This window comes from Dermacentor andersoni, chromosome 7, assembly GCF_023375885.2.
Source record: "Dermacentor andersoni chromosome 7, qqDerAnde1_hic_scaffold, whole genome shotgun sequence".
Taxonomy (NCBI): domain Eukaryota; kingdom Metazoa; phylum Arthropoda; class Arachnida; order Ixodida; family Ixodidae; genus Dermacentor; species Dermacentor andersoni.
Genome location: NC_092820.1, coordinates 121,318,662 through 121,341,806, shown reverse-complemented (window position 1 = coordinate 121,341,806; position 23,145 = coordinate 121,318,662). Strand labels below are relative to the sequence as shown.

Here is a 23,145-nt window from a genome sequence, read left to right as displayed (position 1 = left end):
TATGGTGTCTGTTCTATACAAGGGTATGGGAACTGCCTCAGGTCCTTTATAGACTTACCCATAACATTTGTACAAGTATTCAGAGTCCATGGATTTATATGATATTCTTATATGATTTTTTTAAATGTATAAATAAAAGCACATCCCAACAGCCAGGTGCAACATCTGAAGGCTTGCTGGGAGAACTTGCCTGAAAAGTTGGTTTTGCCAAATTAAAGCACAGAGCATTGAAGTTTTTTTGAGTGTTCAAGTATTATGTCTTCATTAGGTATGAACAACAACCCCACCCTTCGTGCCCCAAAGAAAATTGAGATTTCATGTGCAGCAATATGAAGAACTTATTTCATTTATGTGTGTGTTCACCTTCGCAGTTTGTTTCAAGAATTACACAGGTCCACGTTAAACTTAGCCTTTAGGGCTTCAAGAAGCAGAGCACACGGATCCAAGTTCAAACAGCACCAAAGTCGCTGTCCTTGGGGAACTGATTCTCCAGAAAGTGGTACTTGCCACCTCAAATGTCCTCAACGTCTGTACAAACTTCCCTGCACCGAACGGTTTATCCAGGAAGCCGACAGAGGTGCGAGGTGCTGCCTGCCAGACTGTACCGTGGGGTGTGAAAGGATCGTTTGCAACATTCACGCCACGTCTGCGACTTTGATGCCTGTAAGCACATAGCCTCCACCGCCACTCATGTTGATGGAAGGGTGCGTCCGGTTGGGCAACACCTGTAATGAGTTGACAAATTAGGAGGATAGTAAGTGCATTTTAACAAAATAAAGCATTAATGTCTAATGAGATTGAAAACTACATTAAATCAATGAATTAATCTAGCCAGTTAGGACACATTCACACCGTGAGTTGCAGAAGTTATACAACCAACTTGGTTGCAAAGAAACAGTTTCTAATGGCTGCTTTGGTCGAAAAAGCAAAGTTTTTGTAATATTCACTCACGGCTCTGCAACTGAAGTCTCAACGCTGCTGATTTGATCAAAAATATACTGAAGCAGGACATGTGTGAATGCTTGCACTCTACCACCAGCTTACTGCACGCTCAGGTGAACGGTGCATCATCACTGCGGTCCTATATTTGAGTAAAATGTTTTCATTTCTCCTTTTTTTTCCGAATTTATACTACTGAATTATTTTAAATTGCTGTAGTATTTTGACTATACAAAGGTATTGTAATAAGATTTTAATTGAATGCTTAATGAAGGAGGTAATAGTCAAAATCTTATATTATTTATTCGTGGGAATGCCCAGCCATTCAATGAATTTTGGATAAAATGTATAAAATTTTTTATTGAAGTAAGAAGTACATTTAATTTCCAATTAAAAAGTTTTTTAAAAAATTAAATAATTTTTATGTTCTCGTTGCCGCAGAGAACAGTGGTGGAACCGACTCCATCACGGTACATTTTTGATTGGTGGCAACAAGACAGTCACAAAAGATGTGCTAAAGCCAGAGAGTTAAAAACATGGAAAGCAGCAGGATATGGGCATGCAAGGGCTAGCAAACACTGACTCGTACGTGAGAATGGATCGTAAAAGCTTTTGCCCACTTGAGGTAAAATGTTTTTGCTAGTTTCCTGTCTTCACTCTTCCACTGTTAAATCACAAGGACACAAGCTTTGCTGTGAAAAGCGGTGTGAGCCCTCAAACAGCAGTGATACAGAGAATGGTTGCCTTGGGTAAAACACTTCCTCTGTATAGCATAAGGCTCGGCACAATGCCCACCTGGTTACTTCGGAGCCAGCTCTCGGTCAACTTGAGGAAGACGGCGCTGCCAGCATGCTTCAGCTGGGTGTAGCAGTCGACCAGCGGCTCCTGGAAACTGCAGAAGACGGCAAATGGCCTGGAGGGTGCAACGAACTCAAGGAGCGAGAGGACGATGGCCGTCGGGTGGTGCTTGCTTGCAACGAGCAGCCTGCAAGTCGGCGAGCAGTAAAAATTGACAGAGAAATTGAGTTGTTTTTTTTTTTTGCTAATTGAAATAGAACTAAATTAGTGTAATAGGCTCATATGTGAGACATTATGCGGTAACGGCACAACAAACGACACGGAGGAAAAGACAATGATGTACACTATGCTGACTTGAGAAAAAGCTTTAACTCTAGACCAATTACAATTTCGCAATGCAAATACTACTATGTGTGAAATACAGAGATTCCCTGTTCAGGAAACTGAACTAATTTCAACGAAATGCACTGTATTTAAGAGAAAGTGGATAAATACTACTAACTGTTGTAACAAAAGTATCGGCTTAGAACCGGAAGTTCTTTCTTTTTTACAAGAATTGCCAAAAATTTCTAAATTAGAAAAATTAAAATCAAGTGCGATGTTTACAACTCAAACTCTACACTGCAAGCAATTATCAGAATTTTATTGAGTGCTACTATTAGTAAAGCAGATGAACATGATGCATTAGTTTAGAGCTTATGCGAAATCATTATATGTACACCTATTGTTTATGCGAGTTCTGCTAGTCATACATAGTGTGTGATCTACACACCGCACTTGTCTGTTTGCAATGCCCCAAATTGGTGAGGAACCTTTTGAGTATGATCGACCAATGTTTCCAACAATAGGCTCTTCTGGCACATGTGAGGGCAGAGAAATTAGTAAATTCTCACCCATCTAAAGACTTTGTCTTGAGCAGGTCTATTGCCTTCTGCTGTTCCACTAACCTCCGCTGTTTCCTTGCGGCACGCTCCAAGTCCTAGACAAAGAGAGGAAAAAAAATTGCCAAAACGGACTTGCCAATGTCTGTTTGGGCAGGCCCACCACAGGACGTTGCAGGGTGACAAACAATGCAACAAAGCCAGGAAGGTGGCATGAAAGTGTGAATTGACCACCTGCAGATCACGAAGGTTAGGCTAGGTCTTAGGTTAGACAAAGTGCTTGACAACATCTGTTGAGACATCTGCCAGAAGAAAAGATAGAGCAACGAAACTCTGCCACCAGACATGGGCGATCCTCGCAATATCCGCAAGGACAAGGACGGTGTTGCTTGCACAGACAAATCTCCGAATGTTGGCGATGCTAGGTAGCACATTCGCAAACGTGGGCACAGGCGCGGCAGCACCTGTGGCGTCGCCTTTGTCTGAGGTGGCAGCCTGGCAATATCGGCACGAGGCAAAGCCTTCTCGCACGTCCAGTGACAGTGAACCGTACGAAACCGGGAGCCCAGCGATGGTTGCGTGAGAAGTCTTGTATGCTCGTGTGTAGACAGAAAGCTGCGAACAGCATGCATGAGCATGTGTATCCAGCACGATCTGCATGCCTTCTGGTGGCCAAGTGCTTCGATCTTCACATGTGTGTTCCTGCTTTCAATACGCGCTGGGGCTGTATTCTTGACTGATCACTTTCAGAGACAAGTTTAATTTTCACGAGATCCAGAACTAAACGTGTCTGAGTACTACGTGGCCAACAGTGCTCCTGGCTATGCACGAAGATAGCGAGCTTGGCACAGTGGAAAAACGGTATTGACCATATGTTGGCTCTATACGTGGATGCACCCGGTGACATGAGCAGGCGCTGCCGAGAGAAAGCGCGGAGGAGTGTGGGCGGGCAGTCAACACACAAAACACAAAAAAAAAAGCACGATGATCCGGCAACGAGGTTGACGGCAATTGAGCAATGTTGAAGAGGCCGGGGAAAGGGAAACAAACGATTGGAGGGTAGCAAATGCGAGAAAAATAAAAAGGCTAAAGGAAGCCCGGAAACAGTTTTTCAGACGAGCTCTACACCTCCTCACAAGGGGACAGCACTGTGAGACAGCTGCAAAATACGACATTGTATAATCGAGGTTTTTATTACACTGTCTTTATGGGGAGTTCGTTGGGACTACACTAATCCATCGTAATACCTGGGACATTGCAAAATCAGGGGATGCACAACTGGGGTTCCACTGTACTATCGTGTAACAATGAAGAACAGCGAGTTGAATAAGAAAAAAAATAGTTGAAGGACGCTTAAGCTTCGCCTTTAAGAGTGGAATGCAACAGCATTCAAAGATCCCTGACTGCTTCTCACGCTTCCAGGCAAGTGCAGCTTATAAGTAACCTTAATGTTTACCGGGAAACGCCGACGGCAAAATCTATGCACGAAAGCCAGCTTTCTCGTAGAAATGCAGCCTCTTGTATGGACCAATCTTCTGTTATTGTTTCGCACTTTTGATACTTCAGTCTGAGAAGGTCTAACATAGAAGGCATATGCTGTCGGTGTTTTGTTTCATGGCATTTGTTTCTGAGCTGCCATCTACAAAATTCCAAGGAAAGGCTTTGTAAACAACGTAAGACAAGGTATGAGCAACTTTAGTGATAGCAGAACAATTTTAACGCTGTACATAATTGTACAGAATATGCGTGATTCGGGATGATTTTCTCGGCTGTGGAAGCCAACGTTTATGCCTACACCAGATTTTCTGTAACATGGGGCCCTTAACATTATCGCATTAAAATACAGAGTAGGACACCTAGACTCGATTACCCCAAATTGCGATATGTGATCATGGCATAAACAGATGCTACTTGTGCTCTGTGTACCATTTATGTACAGCCATATGCAGAACCATGCTAAATAAGTTTATCCTGTTGTACTGAATCCTCAAGACAGAAAAAACTAAGTGTCTGTGAGTGATCGACAGGGAGCAAATAAAAGAAGCTTCATCCTGCTACTGAAGGCAAATTCCTTAGTCAAAATGTTGGCTACATGCACTCACGCCCCACTGTTGACCAATTATCGTTTCCTTCTTCATGCAATTCCTTGGTCATGTTCTGACATCTGTGAACAAATCACACCAGTGTCACCATCATCATCGGCTTATTTCATGTCCCACTGCAGGACGAAGCCTTCTCCCAAAGTGATCTCCAAAAACCCCCGTTTTGTGGAAGCTGACTACATCCTAGGCCTTAAAATTTCGTAATTTCATCACGCCACCTAGTTCTCTGCCATGTTTGACTGCATTTCTGTTCCCTTGGCACCCATTCTGTGGCTCTGACTGACCATTGGTTATCTGCCCTACGGATAACATAGCCTGCCTAACTCAATTTCCATAACGTTGGGCAAACTCAACTACGTACAATATCAGCTACTGTGACCTCTAATACATACCAAACTGAGACGGTACAGCTATCCACAGGAGATTGTGCTCCATACTTCATTAAATCAGGAAATTCGTAAAGTCAAGGCTTCTTTTTTTCTCTCTTAAATGGTTAAAAAGTCACAGTTTCTGAAAGTGGGGCATAACTTATGCTCAAACTACACTTATGTAGACATGATGAATATTGTATATTAAAACAATTGATATATTACAACACTTGATCAAGAAATGCAACAAGAACGAATAGAGGCACACTTAGTCCGAAGCCACCGACCTTGGAATCTGTTGCTGAGGCTGGTTCCTTGCTCGGTTGGGAGTCGTTGGCTGTTGCGACGCTGTCATCGTTTGAGAGCGAGTTCATCTCTGACACATCTTCCATCTCGGCACTCTGGTTCTCATTCTCCGGCTTCCCTTCCGGTGTTTCACTGTTTGAGTCACTGAGCAGCGAGCATGCCTTTGCATAAGGCAATTCCAGCACAGTGGATCGAAGAAACTCCTCTTCCAAGTTCAGCGCATAAACGGCTTGTCTGTACGAGCTGTAACAAATGGCAAAAGGAAGCGACTCACCCAAATGACTACGTGGGAGCATACGTTCTACTTATTTATTCCAACCTCAAGACCATAGATATTGCAGTGAGGAGTGGTAAGGAGAGAGAAAGAAAAGAAAAAAGAGTGTATGCCAAGGCAGGCTATGTGAATCCTGGACTGATTATTATAGTATCTGTTATGGTGGCACAAAGCACTGGCACTGTCCTTCACAGCAACAGCTGGGTAGGGAAGATGGCTCCATTTCTGAAGACACAGGTTAAAAGGTACCTGAACAATATTGAGTAAAAATTTTCTTATGTCACAGTTTGGCGATGCTGTCCAAAGAGCATTATTCTGGTAAAAATAGTTTATGTATAGTTGTTTTACTCTGAACAGCAGTTGATAGCTGGGATGATCGTGTTCATTCATTTCTGGTGCTTGGGTTCTATGTGTGGCACAAAAAATGATGCACACTTTAACAAAGCAGCGAACAGCATGGCAATGACAACATGTAGATTAGTATGACGATTGCATGACAAGGACAGCAGTGCGAAAATGGCAGCGATTGTGATGACACTTTGTTAACTGACGTGTACGACAGTGAGTCTTTATTATTATTGTTGTGTTCATGCCTAGGCAACGGTACAAAATTCCACAATGGGTTATTTTTTCAATGATAATTTAAATTCAATAAATGATGAAGTGAATACATCAACAGAGCCAAGTCTGCCAACAGTGCTACAAGATCTCGAGCTGTTTATCTTATCAACAAAAACTTACATCCGCGTCACATGATTAGTGAGACACATCTTCACACAAAACCACCTCTGATGTTGTAGTGGCCACACAGGCAGGTAAAACACAACTAATTAGACAATATCCTGCGAGTCAACAAGGCCATGTAAACATTTGTATATATATATATATAACAGATTGTGTTTCAACCTTCTGGCAGCTGATTCTTCGATTTTGCATTGCAATTGTATAAAAACATCATAACAAAAGCATCGACCGATGTACCTGTAACCATGTTTCTCAAGATCTTGTGCGAGTCTACACATATGAAGTAGTAGGTATGCACCTGTTTGCAGTCCCCGAGTTAAAAGCGTCAATGAAACCTGGGTATTTGTTTAATATGCAGTAATAGCCATGTTTTATACACTCAAAGCAACAAAACTTTGCTACAAGCTTTCCTGCCTGCCCTGTCTTGTAATATAACCATTGTCCACCAGACATCCAATCAACTGCAGGCATTCTAGGTTGCAGCTGCCTGTGTGACAGTGCTGTTTTATGGCTATCTCACTTTCACTCTAAAAGCGCTTCACTATGTACCGAGCCTACACTTATCCCTGCTACAGAGTTACTTGGCATGCCACTGTGACCACTAAAAGTACTTGTGACAAATGATTGTGATGCTGTCATTACAAGGTCTGCCACCGGTGCTGAGAGAAAATTGGGATTGGCATCATCACTGGCGAGCAAGCACAGGATTTTAATCAATCAATCAATCAATCAATCAATCAATCAATCAATCAATCAATCAATCAATCAATCAATCAATCAATCTATCAAGTTAACGTGCACAGGAAATCTGCTGGCCTCCAAGTGCTGGTGCACAGAGAAACAAAAACAAAAAGGATATTAAATGTTAAGCTACTACAACAAAAGTTACAGGACAAAAGAAATTAGATGAAACACGAAGTACAACTGCTATTAATAGCTACACAATACCTAAGCAGCAATACAGCAATGACACACAATTGCGGGACAATGTACACATATGAAAAAGAAACTATGTGAAGAGAGGCGAATGCTAGAAAGAAGGCTCAAGAGAAAGTGCTAAGCTCCAAACAGAAAGAAGACAACATGACTTGAAAGCTATCAAGATGAAGAAACTGACATAGTAATAATAATGGCAACAACAACAATAATAATAATATGACACATTCATTCCAAAAATTACTACATAGAGACCTTAAAAATACGTGTTTGCCTTGTAAGAAGTTTGGCTTAACCCTTTCCGTGCAACTTTTGTTTTTTTTTGATAAACATCCGAAATGTCCCCTCCCCCCTCCAACCTCCCCTCTTTTTTGCTGCTTCATTGAGAACAGCATCTTGTATTGCAGTATCAGCAGTTGGTTTTTGTAGCCTCTTACCATCAATAGTTTTTTTTTTTGAAATTTCGTCATTTTTCACTGATTCATCCCAATGATTTTGTCATTGAAGAACAGTTTAAAGAATCCAAACATATTTTCGTTGTTCTCCATGTGACATGTCATTCCGGGCAGGGCGAGGAAATCATGGTGGCACAGTGGAAAAAGTGTTTCTGTTGAGCTGTGTCAATGTGCGAGAGGCCCTGCCAGTGGCTCAAACTTCTTTTCACTCTCTCCAGAACTAATTTACAGAAATAAAACTTTACTTAATAAAAAAATTAATAAAAATAGGATACTTCCTTCTAAACTCCTTACCTCCCCCCTCACTGTCACGAATATCAAAGATCTTGAGTGGATCTATACAGAAATAAATGTTTCAAAGTTATGTTCAGCATATTAGGAAATATATAGTTAACAGTTGGTTTTAAGGGGAGTTTACTGCATTATTATTAATGATAATAACATTTTGAATAATACCAACAGTAACAACAGCTGCAATAACTATTGTAAGTACACTCCTGCAATCAGACAAAATTAATGTGGTAGATTGAGGCACCAGTTAAGAATTCTGTTGTTTTATTTAGGCACTCTTCTTCTTTTCCCATTATTGATTTGACAAAACAGGTCACACACTGGTGGTCAGTGTTGCCGTGTTACCTTGGCAATGCTCACCAAGAGCGGGCTATAAGAGAAACATCGACTGGAAAGTCATGCACGCACCTGTCGGGTCCTTGTCCTGCATAGACTTGCACTACGCTGCCTCTCTGGCCCAGCCTCTCGAGCACAGCTGCGGTCAGGAGCCCGACCCAGGAGTCAAACACTATGTAGCGGCCACCTGACCGCACGTTGCAGCAGGTCAGCATTTGAGCCAGGGAGTCGATGCGCATGTTCCTGCATGCCACGACCGCAAGTCAACAGGAATCTAGCTATGCAAACTATCGGAATCGGTATTTTTTGATGCAAAATGGGTTGGCAAAGCATTAAATGTCAAAACACTTGTACGCTTTCAGATCACTAAAAAGAAAGATGTTTCTAGCAAGAAAAATTTCCGGAAACAGCTCTTCGAGTCATTGGAATTGTTTCCCAATGGGTCATTTTATCAGAGGAGCTGCTAGAGTGAAAGTGTTCATGAGATGTAAGTTCATAATTAGCATAGCTACATAGTCACATTCCCTTCAATAACCGCTACTAGATGAAATGCCCATAATTTCTCATGACATGTAAGTTCATAATTAGTATAGCTAATATCACATTCCCTTTAACTGTAGATATTGGATGAAATGTCCATAGTGGCTTGCTCCAAGAAGCTACAATGAACTCTAGCCATTTGACTTGCTTTACTCTTTAAGAAACTGCCGTAAACACAAAAACGTATTAACGTAATATCCTTGAACAAAAAATGGACAACTAGCACTATGTTTTGAGAAGTTGCTAAACTTTATGAGGAAAATAAAGGAGGGGGGGATAGTAGAGCAGCTTGGTGGGAAGTAAGTGCAGCTTTGAAAACTTAAATCTCTTTTAGGCTGGCATTGCTGCATCTCAGGCTGACGATTCGCTGGCCTTAGTAGTTAATCGGTTACTGGGAAATTCAATTCAAGGCGACAGTCCTGTTGTTTGTGTTCTTCTTCTTGAGTCCTGGTCTTCTGCGCCTTGCCTTTACTAATTCAAGCATAAACCAACTAGCCCAAGCAAGAGTTTTACTTGATCAATAAACAGAACTGGCAGACAGGGGCCGTGTTACATAAACATTATTTTCCTTTGATTCTACTCATTTCTTTACCACCCATTACAGCAAGTGGCCGACACTTGCAATAACGAAGACTAGGCGTCATGCCAGCGAATGAGGAAGGCATAAAGATTGGAAAATTGAAAGAACCTCTTGCATAACGCATGTACGACCCAAGGATAACGCTAGTATGTTGACGATACAGTGTAAATTCATGCTGGCTTCATTGCAGCCTCGTCAAAGTTTGTCTTAATTCTCTGAAAGGTGTGTCTGCATGAGCCATGGCTCTATGCACAGCTATGCAACAAGAGACCCCACCAAACTGCTCACCCAATCTTGAGTGGGTTCTGCGAGTAGTACATCTCTACCAGGAGCCGTGCCGTGGGCCGCTCAAGCACCACGTGCTGCAGGTATTTATCTTGCTTCTTCTTGAGGTACTTGCGCTGGGCATACTCAGTCTTCTCCTTAAATGTCGTGCTGTTCTCCACCAGTGTCTTGACAATCCTCTATCGAGGCCAGAAAAGACATACATATAATATCTTCCCATGCCTCATTATAATGTGCACGTATGTAATTGTGACTCTGCTGCGAGTAGCTCAACAAATTAAAAAGACACTTCGTGAACAAACACTTTAGCTTACTAACAAGTGCGACCAGGGATGAGCTGCACAAGTGAATGCCCTTCAAACTTTTCTTCCAAAGATTCCTTTAAGGAGCATCTATGATGCTTGCTTTTAGCTCACTGGCATTTACAAGTGGTTCTGAGTGTCAAAATCACTATTGGGTTAAAATGAATAAAATTTTGAGGCTTTACGTGCCAAAAATGGGGGATGCATTTGTTTGTGAATAGTTTGCAATTGTAGATTTGCTCTCTTCATATCTGTCCGGCCCTGTGAAACATTTCATAATTAGTTTAACCCATGTGAGATTGGGGCACTGACGAGTTCATTGACAGCGTAATATTATTCTTGCGACCAGTGAAACCCACGGCAACAGTGCTAATGTACTCGTGGACAAATGAAGTGAGAACAAGTTAGGGCGAACTAGAATGTATATTTTCCCTTTCGCTTTTAAGATGTTACATGATTTCAGCATTGCTTCAGCTTGTATATGCATAGATTTAGGCCTGCACCACCATTGGCGCCATAATAGTTATGGTACAAGATCAGACTCTCGGCTGTATTTTATACTCTTTTGTTTACATTTCATTTGTGTGTGAGAGTACATGTATGTTGTATGCACTCCTGTCTTAATTAGTGCCTGAACTAGTGCCTATAATAGGTTGGAGCTGCATGTCAGTTCGACACTCAACAAACCTCAAACCACCACTGAGGCCCGGCTTATGATAAAGGTTGCACTGAATGTAAATGAAGCCCGTTTTCTGCACGTTTACACTTCAATGCAGCACTGTATGCTACTAAGAATGCCACACCACAGAATCGAAGTTTCATTTCCATCATATGAACCCCTTTTAGTATGCACACACATTCCGGTAAATGCGCATTACTGCATTCCCCAATTTTTACCGGTCTTCAAGGTGACACAGTAATGACTACATACGACATCTTTGAAAACAGTTAGTTGTTGACATCCTAACGAAGTTCATCAAAACATGGAATAAACAATGATGACAACTGGCACACCGTACAACTTCCCAACCTCTGTGCGATATTGCACTGAATTTCCTTAGTCATCATAGAGCCAAGTGCTCGAAAGTTTGGTCTTCTCAACTATTCATAAAGCTTCACATACTATTTATCACACGTGGCTGCAGATAGTGAGACTTGAAGCAAAGCATGCAGTTTTGTTGCAGTATATTTTCATTAATGTCAGAGGAAACACACATATTAGACGACACGCTTGTTCGCAATTAAGCAACCTTCCTCATTCTAAGTGGTCCAAATTGGTCGCTCTATCCTTCACTGCATGAAACAGCTCAGAAAGATTGTGCACGTGTATCTTATTACTTTCCATCTGTGATGGAGCTTCCGCGACAAAGGGAACTTTGCACTGGTCTGTGCTGTAAAATAAAGCACTACCTCGCCTCATTTCAATACTTTCACGTATAACCATTAATGAATTATATAATGCTGCTTTTAATACATCTTTCACTGTTAATAAAAAAGAAAGAAGGAAATACATACTTCGGCAGATGTGCCATCTGCTTTGAACGTTTCTATGTCTTCTCTTGTCAGTTTCTGTGATTTGCCGTCATCGAGAAGATTCCTGTTGTCTTGGCCACTGGTCTGCGTATCTGAAAGTTCCGCCCATATATATATATATATATATATATATATATATATATAAACACGCACGCATCAGAACCGCCGCCGAAACAGGGAGCGAGGGTTGCTTCAGACTTAAATATGCTCAGTTAAATTCCGACGCAAAGTTGATTCGGCTAATGTTAATCCACATCCCAGTTTTTTTACACTTACGATGGAGGCGCACACTTGAGACTTACCGTCGCCAGGAACCTCACACTCCGAACATATTTTTCTGTACTCCTCAGCCGATATCTTGCGCAGATCACGGTTGTCAATCTCAAAGACAGATCCAAACGCCGCTCCAATTGCTGTCTGAATGCCGAACTTTCTCTTGCCGAAGAATACGGGCCTGAAATGACAGCAACAACAACGACGCTCAAAACCGAAACCGGTCCTGCAACCGGCATTCCTTATCTGCTGCAGACCTACGACATCCGCAAAATTCCTAACAGAAATTATAAAGCGCAACTAGAATGTAACACGTGCGGCAAATCGTGACTCAATGTTCCTTTTAACTATGAAACAGCGTGCGATCACGACACAGTGGTGCCAAACAGCTGCTACGCACTCGAAAGTTCGCGCGTGAAGCGTGCACGAGAGCATCGCAATGACAAGAGTAATGTTAGAAACTTACTTCTTGCTGTCTACCTGAACTAACCGCGTGTTGTTCGACCCTCTAACCACAACGTAGCTGCCTTCCTTTATCGTGTTCATTTCCGATGCGAGTTGCAACCGGGCATTCACACGATGAATATCGAAACACCAATGGAAACACACTCCAACGCGCCTCCACGAGGTTACAAATGCACTAACGGAACGGCCTTTTGGATTGTCATGGATCTGCGCACGCCGGCGGCAGCCAAAACATCCAAACAATGTTTAGTTTCGGTTCCGGGAAACCAGCAGCAGATGGCGGCATTCCAAGCAGCTGGCCGCTGAGCGCGTGTTCCATATTCGCGACTTTCAGTCGTTTTAGTTGATATCCGCGAGCTTTCAGCCGCGACGGTACCAGTACTGCGTTTCCAGGGCAGTATCCCACCGTAAGAAAAGCAAGGAATATGTCTTCCATGTTGAGGACAGTGAAACGCTTCGACTACCTGGTCATCGGCGGCGGGTCAGGCGGTATCGCGAGCGCCCGGCGAGCCGCCGAGCACGGAGCTAAAGTGGCCCTCATCGAGCACGGTCCGCTAGGCGGGACGTGCGTGAACGTCGGCTGCGTCCCGAAGAAGCTGTGCTTCTACTGCGCGAGCATGGCCGAGATGATGAAGGACCTGAAGGACTACGGATTCGACACCGCCGCCCCCGCTCCTCGCGTCAACTGGGCCGCCTTCAAGGCCAAGCGTGACGCCTACATCAAACGCCTGAACGGCATCTACGGGGCGAACCTGTCCAAGAACAACGTGGAATTCGTGAAAGGGCGCGCCGTCTTCGTCAGTCCGAAGACTGTGCACGTTGGCCAGAACGCGTACAGCGGCGAGCACGTTTTGATCGCCACCGGCGGCGAGCCCCTCGTCCCGAAAGTTCCAGGTGAACGGCGCTTACGACGCGCACGTCACTAAATAAATTTATTCACACTTTAATACAATGGTGCAAGAAACGGAAGCAGCATGTAGGATTCGAATTGGAATGGAATATGTTGCTGTTCTAGTGTGCCCTAGTTGACAAATTGTTGGACGAAGTAGCTTCTCAAGCGGCTCCAATCTTATGTTAGTCCCATGCAAGAAGGTTAAAAAATATGCGCAATTTTTAAAATAATCATCTTGGGCCATGTGGTGTGCACTTGAAACTTTGCCGTAAGCCAGTGAATAGCGGATAGTCTCAACCAACTATGCCCAAGAAAGGCGATATCGCGCTAAAAGGTCTATTCGATTCTGCCAAGTTTCTCTACACCCTTGAACCTTGTAGTGAGTGGGTGCAACCCAGCACACCATAGCTGGCAGCCCCTGCACCTTTTCGTTTGTGGTGCCGTGCACCTTTTTCTGAATCGAACCTAGAGAGACACCGACAACACAAGTAGAAGTGGGCTTCTGTTGTCTGTGTCTTTAGCCCAATATCGTCTTTCTACAAGATGAACATCCGCTCTACTGCTATGCCCGAAGGCTGTCAAAGCTTGTAGATATAGCTAGAATGTTGACTTTTAATACATACACTACAAATAAAGGAAGTGCTGAGGGACAACAGAAACTACACAGTTGACAAGCACCGAAATAACGACAGCCGCTACAGGAAGCCGGAGTTTTGCCAGGAATACTCTTTGAAATTAAGTCTATTGTCTGTGAACTTCATCTTCAATTATCAGTCTATTTCAATGTTTAGTGACCCATAGAAAGCGGCGTCGTTAACAATCGACAATGATTGTCAATGTAAGCGAATAGCCAGACACTTCTAGGAGCATTTGATGGTCTACATATGTTGCAGTGAAGATGTTTAGGTAGTGCTTTTCATGGCAAAATTCAGTAGATAAAAGAGCCGTTAACCAGCACATCTGTAGCGGTAGTATAAGTATAGACAGCAGGTGGGTGTCTTAAAGAGCTTTAGTAGTTCAGATTTGGCAATTAATGAACGCACCCCGCAACTCTGTTGCACGAGTTGAGCATCCTTTGTGTCGGTGGTTTTGTATTGACTTTGAAAGCCCAACCATGAGAGTGCCAAGGGAAGCTTTTTGCTTTAAAACCTAGTAGCAATCATTCTGGCCTACTGGAAGCACAGCATAAATTTTCTATCACTGTGCAGAACAGCCACTTGTTCCAAATTAGAAGCACATGATATGGTTAACCTGTTTGCATAAATAGGTAACACTCTGAGTGCGTGCTAAGTCTTATTGGATTCCTTGGGTAATGCAGAAACCACTGACACCCTGTTTAGCAAAATGTGAGGAACTGGTTTCTTGCAAATTTTTTTGCAAAATAAAGTACAGAAAACGCATAAAGTTAAAACCAAATGAAATAAAAGTGGACCTCATATTCGAAATAAGCATGTAAAATTTCATGTATTGCCAGATTTTCAGCACTGCAACTCAAACAATGAAGATTTAAAAAAAAATCATGGCCTAAGACTTCGACTTCTCCCTGAAGATAATTCAGGCAAAGGTGCCGCACACTTACATAATCCGTGTCACAAGAGTGGAAGATACTGTCTACAAGCACTTTGTGTTCTAATTTGCCTTACAGGAGCTGAGTACGGCATTACCAGCGACGGCTTCTTCCAGCTGGAATCACTGCCCAAGAAATGCGTCGTGGTCGGCTCGGGCTACATCGCCGTCGAGCTGGCCGGAGTGTTCCACGCGCTTGGCACAGACGTGACCCTGGTCACACGCACAGAGCACATCCTACGAGCCTTCGAGCCGACGCTGGGCGACACGCTCATGGAGCACATGGCCTCCGAGGGGGTCCACTTCGAGAAGAACTGCACGGTCGCCAGCATCACCAAGGTGGCCCACTGGTACGAGGTCGTCACGACGACAAACAAGAAGATCCAGGACGTCGACTGTGTCCTCTGGGCCGTGGGGCGCAAGCCAAACGTCGACATTGGCCTCAACTTTACCGGCGTTGAGCTTGACGACACTGGTCACATCAAGGTGAGGCTGCCCTTGCTTGCCAAGAGCTGAAGAACTGCACAAAAATTTTGATTCGGCTAAATTGTTTTATAAGTTATCAGTAAATACTATCGAGCAAAAGCAATCTTGGGAAAGCTGCAGGGCTGATAATTGTCTAATTCCTTTATTAACAGCCTTTAAACAGCACTTAAGCAGATCATGAAGGCATTTGGTTGTTTGTGGTTATGACTGGAATCCAAGACCATGACCTCAGAAATCTTCAGTGTGCCGCGGGCACCGCATGATCTCGAGCCACCGTGCTAGTTCTCAGTGTTCCGGGTTCTGCATAATTACTGCAGAGAAGTAATGACAGTTTCTTCTTTTTTAGTTTGAGCATCAAAGACGTTGACCTTGCTAGCTTTTCATGATGCGTCCACTCGTATTTCATGTTCTGAATGGAGGCTCCGCTACATCTACACTATTTGAAACTAGGCTTTTTATGCAAAGCAAAATTTCATTCCAGTTGGCCTTTATGTGTCTCCAAAAGTTCTTTTTTCAGCAGCTGACTGTTTATGCGATGTTAGCCAGTTTGATAGCAAAGTTGTTAGCACGACCAGAACTCACCGAAAATGCAACTAAAAGTACCCGAGTGTGTAAATACTGAAAGTTTCAATACTCAGTCCAATGTTTGAAGGCATCTCCACCTACCTAAGGAACCAAAAGTCAAAAGTTGTAGTGTGCTTCAAATTGGAAGGGATGTGGTGGTTAACAAGAGTAGCATATTTTCTAATTAGATGTAACTATGGAATATTATCAGTGTTTCGTTGTTTGCTTGCATGAACTACTACTGATAAAGTGGGTTGTGGAAAGGTTGAACAAGTCTGCCAGGGAGGGTTTTTTTTTTTTTCGAACATGTGAACGGTGGCTGTGCACATATCAGCTGCACAAAGTAGTATGTATGTTTGTATCGGTGTATAGAGATAGCCTCCCAGAGAATGATTATTACTTTTGAGCAGTAATGGCTTACATGCGTTTGTTGCATGTCATGAGCACCTAATGACCCCACAGTCTTAAGGCAGTGCTACCTTCACAACTTCTGTAAACTGTATCACATACTTCTCATTGATAAAAGGACGACAAGGATGAAGGTTGGGAAACAATTGCATCTTAACTTAATACTGATGTTGGTCTCAAAATTCTGGACCTGGTTTCATCATGACACAGGAAAATTTGCTGGTAGGTAGATTAGACAGGCGAAAGAAAGACAGATATAACTGGAGGATCTGGTGGAAAATTTGTGTGAACTATTGATGTGCATAGGACTACGTCCATAGCCTCCCAAAGGCCATTAGATTCTATGCATAAGGGTTGCGAGCTCCACAGTGCACTCTTTGCACGCCTGCTACTTAAGCACCTCTTAGGACGTGCATTGAAAGCAAGGGAAATGATGAAGATTCTCAGCAAGTTCATTGCACATTGTGTTCCATAAGACCCTGTTTATGGCAACACCTATGCAAAAAAATTGTTGTTCATTGCAGCGAAAACCCTGCACTTTTGCTTGGACAGAGTGTCACAAGACTTCACCACTGGCACAGTTGTGTTTCCATGTTTCTTAATATTAGCTTGGGAAGCCCTGCCGTGCAGAACTGTATTTAACATACTTTTGCATAAACATATTACCAATGAATGCAGATGCTCTACCAGTCTGGTGCTTAATCAGCTTACATGGAATGTCAAGTGTACTTGAAGCACTAATGGAAAATGTGCGAGACACTTTCTGAATTTCATTGAGGGCCATTGGCCATTTGTTCTCAATCTTGAGCTTTGTACTGTGCCTTTTCTGCTCTTGTAATGCTAGCAGCTTATAACACCGAAAAATGTAATGTGTTAGCATGCTTCGCACAAATTTGAACAATCATCCGAAAAAAAAAAAAAAGAAAGAATTCTGACTATGCAAGTACTAGGTAATTAAGGAACCTCTGCACTAAGAGTTTACTAATCTGTCTTACTGTAAGCTGTTTGTGTTAGGACTTCTTGTTCCCGAAGTCTTGCTGGTTGCTGTGAACCGAAATGCTCAACAGTGGCGGCTTGCCTAATCTTTTCAGGTAGATGAATATCAGAACACGACTCAACCGGGCGTCTACGCGCTAGGCGATGTCTGTGGCAAGTGGCTGCTGACGCCTGTTGCTATAGCGGCGGGACGCTGCCTCTCGGAGCGCCTCTTCAACAAGAAACCGAACTGCAAACTTGAGTACGAGAACATTCCGACTGTAATCTTTAGCCACCCGCCCATTGGAACCATCGGGATGACCCTAGCTCAAGCTGAAGCCAAGTACGGGGCGCAGAACATCAAGGTACGTTCTGCATGCATTGTTTGGTTTTATTAGCACCAATATTACTGTGTATAGCAGTGTGCTGGGAAGAATGTGGAAAAAAAAAAGGACTAGTAGCTAATAGCAACAACACAGCCATGCCAAATAGAGTGAACTTATGTGTTCCGTTGTTTTCACAGTTTCAAGTTTGTTCAATTGTGCAGTAATGGCAGCGTTGGGCCGAGATGATGTAGCAGTTCTATTGTAACACTGTTCCTCATTGCGCATCATCAGTGGTGTAAATAATTACTGGTGCTTTTGCTCGAAGTAACAGTAGAGGTGCTAGCAGCAAATTAGGTCAAAAGAAAAGGCAACAAAAGCAATAGGTACCTCATGCAAGAAATGAGTGAACCAGTCATTTATTGCAATTAATTCATTATTGAATTAATATAATTGACTAGTGCATGTACACATATTCTCTTTGAGCTGGACAGTGGTTTAGTGGCCAATGCATTCTTAGGTTGCCAACGTCTATAGTAGTCATTTTCTGCACGCTTTACATTCTGTTGTCTTCCCAAGAATGACAGGGATTCCAGATGCCTGCAGGAATGTGCTGGACTTTTTGTTCGAGGTTTTCTGCGCCGCATCTAGTGCTTGTGTTGCTTTGTTTACGTGGTTCACTGAAGAGCAACAGGAAATCAATTTAGTATGGCAAGGAATTGTTTCGAAGCTCCATTTATATTCATTTGGTGGGAAAGGGGTGTCTATTACCAGATGAAGTTCAGACTTTGCCATTTCTAATTTATTGCTGAAACTGCGGCATTGTTAAATCAATCCAACGTTATGCATTTTTAAAGTACTACTTATTTATTTTGTACGTGGGCTGTTTTGGTGCAAAGCAATGTTCTGAAAACTCGCTAGGTTTGAGATTTCGGTTCTTTCACAATGGAACGCTGTCCTTTACACATAAACAGTGAACTAGGTGCAATTAGCTGCTGTCGGAATTCGTAATTTCGTAGTGAGCATTTGGCCAGTGTCACCACCCGTCTTTTGTTCTTGCAGCATTTTCTGCATTACTAAGCAGAAGTGCAATTCACTAGTGCAGCTCGTTATCCCTCTAAGAAAGATCAATTCGACGTGCCTGCATTTCTGGGACCATAGTACACAGGAGGTGCTGCGCCTCGCTTTTCATTTTACTGGCGCAGTGTGGTGGTGTCGTCTTCTGCGTGTTACCATTCACTTCACATCACATAAAATCTTTATATACATGCTTGGGGGCACAGCCAAACAGCCTTTATACAGGCTTGACTGGAGGTCTACGCCCCAAGAACAAGTACAACAAACACTTGGTCTTTGGTCTACATGAGATACATATTGGTGCATATACATGACAGTGGACAGGATTTCTGCGAATGCGGCAAAAACAAGAATAATAATGGCACTAATAAGTGTTAAATAAAATGAGACAAACAAAATCACAGAATACTTGATGCACAATACGACTGCAAATAACAAAGCAAGCTCTTCAGTCATTGCACGAGTTGTTTAGCAACTTGGGCAAATCACAATGAAATGTTTGATAGGCATAAGTTGTTCTTATTTGAGATTGCATCCGTAAATGAACAGTGTATGTGTTGTATATTGCTTGTGTCTTAATGTGGACAACTGTATTATGAATGTGTTCCGGTTTGAATTGTAGAGTCTGAGCAACGTAGTGTTATACAATTCTAGAACTGGAATGGTGCAAAGTAACCTCAAAGCACCTTGAATGTGGTTGTGCTGTGGAAGATTAGCAGTGTTTCTAACTGCTTGTTCTTGAAGAACACACAGACGATTTAGGTTAGAAAATATTGTGCCCCATACCAGTGTATAGCTGTTAGTGACAGAAGAAAATAGTGAATTATGCAAAATACTTTTTTATGTACTGCGGCATGAAGTAGCACAATCTCGAAAGTTTCCAACGACCTTTGAAAGCTTACTAACCACCATGTCAATGTGAGCATTCCAAGAAAGGTGTTCTTAGAAGATTTTTTTCCCAGGAGATTTCACCGTGGTGTCTGAATTGGTGACGATCCAATTATTACATAAAGATTAGGAGTGTTTAAGCTTGCTACGGGGTTCAAAAAGTACAGCTTTAGTCTTATTTGTCCTTATTCTCAATGAGTTTGCAGCAGACCAATCGTTAAGCACTTCCAAACTATTTGTGGCTTGAGCTGTCAGAACGCATAGATCTGGAGATCTCTTTTAAAAAGTACAGTGGTGTCATCAGCATAGATAACAAAAGTAGGGTTAGCATCTATGCATACAATATTGTTGGTATAAAGAATAAAAAGCAGTGGCCACAGGATACTTCCCAAAGGTACACCTGCAGAAATGGATGCAGTGAAGAAATGGACACATGCGTCACTTTAACCTGCACGTTGCCATTCATTTCACAAAGTGCAGGCTTTGTGCGAGACGAGTTCACAGCACTACCTGCACTAGCGAGAGGGGGTAGTGCAGGCTGTGCTGGGCTGGTTGTGCACGAGCCTGAAACTGGCATTGAACCAGAATGAACCAGTTCGCGAAGTGCAGGGTGAATCGAACGGACCTCTTAAGAAACTTTGCAGGGTTGCTTTGGCGCTTGAATAAGCCACACCGTACGACTCACTCTCTTCTCATTTCACTTGCGTTTTTTTTTACAGACATACAGGAGCACCTTTGTGCCCATGTACTACAGCATGACCGAGCGGAAAATCAAGTGCGTCATGATACTTGTGTGCGCCGGGCCCGAAGAGCGGGTGGTCGGCTTGCACATGATTGGCGATTCTGTTGATGAAATCCTGCAAGGATTTGGCGTCGCCATCAAGATGGGGGCCACGAAGGCACAGTTTGACAGCTGCGTTGCCATCCATCCGACGGCGGCAGAAGAGTTGGTGACCATGCGGTGACGCCCAAAGTTGACTCACGATTTTCTAAAAATTCGCGAGACAGCAACGTTTTGTGGTGTCGCGATGTTTCTGTGATGGTTGTGACAGTTGAGGTAGAGCGGGGGGTGGGTGGGGAGGGGGGATTTCCATGCGAAATGTTGACCAAAAACACGGAACTTATTTTAACTATGGGGTCCAGCCAGCACTAATAGAGCATTCCTGCACACACATTAGTCCATTGCATTTCGTTATTTTTTTTTTTATTTAATTTGCACTCATTTGAACAAAGTAAATAAACCTTGCAAAGATGAGATATCATTACACCACGAATGCAAGGTTTTTTTTAGAGCTTTGGTGTGACAACACCAAAAACTATTAAAAAATAAACGGTTTGATCTAATTTATTAAGTGGTTATGTCCAGTGGTTTGCCGATAAGTATGGCAGCTAGATACGTTGTATAGGTGCGGCAACAAGACAAACTTAATGCTGCAAGGTTATCTCATGGAGGAGGAATAGCACAGGTTTCTTTTAAAGCTTACCTTTAACAGATGACTTTTCAGGAGTACATACATAGTTTATTAAAGATGATTAACCTTTAGATGCAGCACACAAGTAGCAGCAAACTTGGCGAAGTAAATATTGACAAACTTAATGCTGCAAGTACTTCATCTGCACTGCGACTGCAAGTCCCCGTATTTTCTCTTGGATCATTAATGACAGACACATTGAACAAAGCGGGGCAAGTATTAAGAGCAGCACTGCATTGTGTATGTCTGATGTGTATAGTACACATTTGCATAACTGAACTGGTTATGAGAAATTGCACGTATGAAGTCAACAAAAGTATTTAAAGGAGCGATTTGATGTATTATAATGGTCCAAATGTGCTTTGTCCTTGCATTACGTGCTGTGTCCAGACACTTTTGCGATGATGTCTTGTAAAATGTGTTTTTCACAACTTGAAATAAAAGCGATACTATACCTGTGTTTGCATAGCCAGCAGCATACGTGTTCACTACAGTCCGATCTGAAGGGGAACACTGCATTAACTTGAACATATCAACTTCAAATAAAAAAAATATTCTTGATTTGATGTGTTAGGTACGCCTATATATCTGTAAAAAATTATGGCCTTGCCCTTTGTGTCAAGGCCACATTTTCTACCATAACTCTAATCTTCACTCCTGATGGATTCAACCAGCATCCTTCATTTCTCATTGCCGTAATCACCACAAGAAGTCTCAATGCCCCATTGCAACACAGAAACATGGGCACTATCATATTTTCCAAGAACTTATAAAGAATGGAATTCCCTACTTGCATCACTGACAAGCATCACTGATTCCATTCAGTTTAAAAAGGTCCTTACAATGCTGGTTACTTAATTACCGCTTTTGTTTTTTCTCCATTAACTGATTTTAGTATCCTGTTTTAGTTCTCTGCCTAATATTCATCAGTTGTTTTACTATGTTGTAAAAGAACTGTTAGCATTTTTAATCTTCTTCCTCTATTGTATACTTGAAGAAAAGAGCGCTACGAAGACACGGACTAAAAGAACATGTACGATGGACAAGGCGCTAATTTCAACTAAATGTTTGGAAGTATTGTTGGAAGTAGCGCCTTGTCCATCGTACATGTTCCTCTTTTAGTCCGCATCTTCGTAGTGCTCTTTTCTTCAAGTATGCAAAACCAACTCGCCCACATCAAGCTTCTGCTGCCTCTATTGTATATTCTTGTATGAAATGTGCTTTTTATTGTGAATTGCCCTTCCCTTCTGAAATGTACCCCGAGGGCAACAATAAATAAATAAAAGGTGAGGCGTAATCAGTCCTGAAATACTAATTCCATATTCCCTTTAACAACAGATCACACTGTACATTGTGTGAAAATGAACTAAACACAATATTCACTGTGCTCCTAACTAAAGGTGTTGAACCACACACACACACACAAAAAAGAACGAGAGAAAAAGACCAAATGAATGAATGAATGAATAAAAAATTACCCATTGAAGCCAGAAGGGCGAAGTTTAGGCAAATCCTTACGCTGGCTGAACTGCCACGCTCGCAGCTCCCACACACAAGAGTCACGAGTTCCCTTGGGCAATTTTTGTGGGAAGCTATGCTTGGCACCAGTTCCGTGCTTAAAGACGACTTAGCAACTGCGAAAAGCGCAACTCAAGACGGTACAACTTTAGAGTTTCAATTTTCACTTGTGCATTTAGTAGCACCACCTTGCGATGATGCAAAAGGAGCATGTGGGACTGCTGGCCTTGTGAAAACGTGGTGTAGTAGACAGATAAAAAGAGCGCAGACACTTTTGTGTTAGTCGTGCAGTGCGCATGCAAATGTTTCCCGGAGTGAAGTCGTTCGTGGCATCTGGCCGCTGAGTCAGTTCACCCTACAGCATCGTTTTATCCACACCCGTACCAGATCTTTCTCCAATTTACACTGCCTAAAAAAAAAAAAAAGGCTGAAAGCATGAGTGCTTGTTGGCTGCTGGTCAGCGTTATCTTGGTGAATCAGATAGCCACAAAAGCAGAGTTTAGATTAATGCGATAGTAGCATGTGGCATTCTTTAGCGTGTCATGGTAATTAGCACATTCATTTGATT

At 42.6% G+C, this 23,145-nt stretch overlaps 2 protein-coding genes across 3 annotated transcripts; one reads left to right on the top strand and one right to left on the bottom strand.

Moving 5' to 3' along the window:
• Positions 1-330: 330 nt before the first annotated feature.
• Positions 331-12,583, bottom strand: Trmt6 (tRNA methyltransferase 6 non-catalytic subunit). The gene is made up of 9 exons (XM_050181154.3): positions 12,410-12,583; positions 11,973-12,124; positions 11,653-11,762; positions 9,839-10,014; positions 8,503-8,673; positions 5,376-5,637; positions 2,631-2,716; positions 1,735-1,924; positions 331-725 (listed from the first exon to the last, which is right to left on the bottom strand). The coding sequence occupies exons 1-9, from the start codon at positions 12,487-12,489 to the stop codon at positions 636-638; spliced, it is 1,317 nt and encodes a 438-aa protein (XP_050037111.2). The 5' UTR covers positions 12,490-12,583; the 3' UTR covers positions 331-635.
• Positions 12,584-12,674: 91 nt separating this feature from the next.
• LOC126533930 (glutathione reductase, mitochondrial-like) lies at positions 12,675-22,359 on the top strand. Of its 2 annotated transcripts, XR_011895811.1 has the most exons (5): positions 12,675-13,302; positions 14,946-15,352; positions 17,416-17,664; positions 20,307-21,025; positions 21,194-22,359. XR_011895811.1 is itself a non-coding variant. In XM_050181153.3 (4 exons), exons 1-4 carry the CDS (start codon positions 12,834-12,836, stop codon positions 20,550-20,552), a joined length of 1,371 nt encoding a protein of 456 aa, XP_050037110.2. In that variant the 5' UTR covers positions 12,675-12,833; the 3' UTR covers positions 20,553-22,359. The 2 variants fall into 2 exon arrangements, 1 of the variants encoding a protein (XP_050037110.2); XM_050181153.3 differs by having other exon boundaries at positions 20,307-22,359.
• Positions 22,360-23,145: the final 786 nt, after the last annotated feature.

Coding starts and splice junctions, on each gene's coding strand:
- LOC126533930 (XM_050181153.3), top strand. CDS start 12,834: ATGTCTTCCATGTTGAGGACAGTGAAACGCTTCGACTACCTGGTCATC. Junction 13,303..14,945: donor CCTCGTCCCGAAAGTTCCAG/GTGAACGGCGCT, acceptor TTTGCCTTACAG/GAGCTGAGTACGGCATTACC. Junction 15,353..17,415: donor ACGACACTGGTCACATCAAG/GTGAGGCTGCCC, acceptor TAATCTTTTCAG/GTAGATGAATATCAGAACAC.
- Trmt6 (XM_050181154.3), bottom strand. CDS start 12,489: ATGAACACGATAAAGGAAGGCAGCTACGTTGTGGTTAGAGGGTCGAAC. Junction 8,674..9,838: donor CAGAACCCACTCAAGATTGG/GTGAGCAGTTTG, acceptor CGTGGCATGCAG/GAACATGCGCATCGACTCCC. Junction 726..1,734: donor GCTGGCTCCGAAGTAACCAG/GTGGGCATTGTG, acceptor AACTCATTACAG/GTGTTGCCCAACCGGACGCA.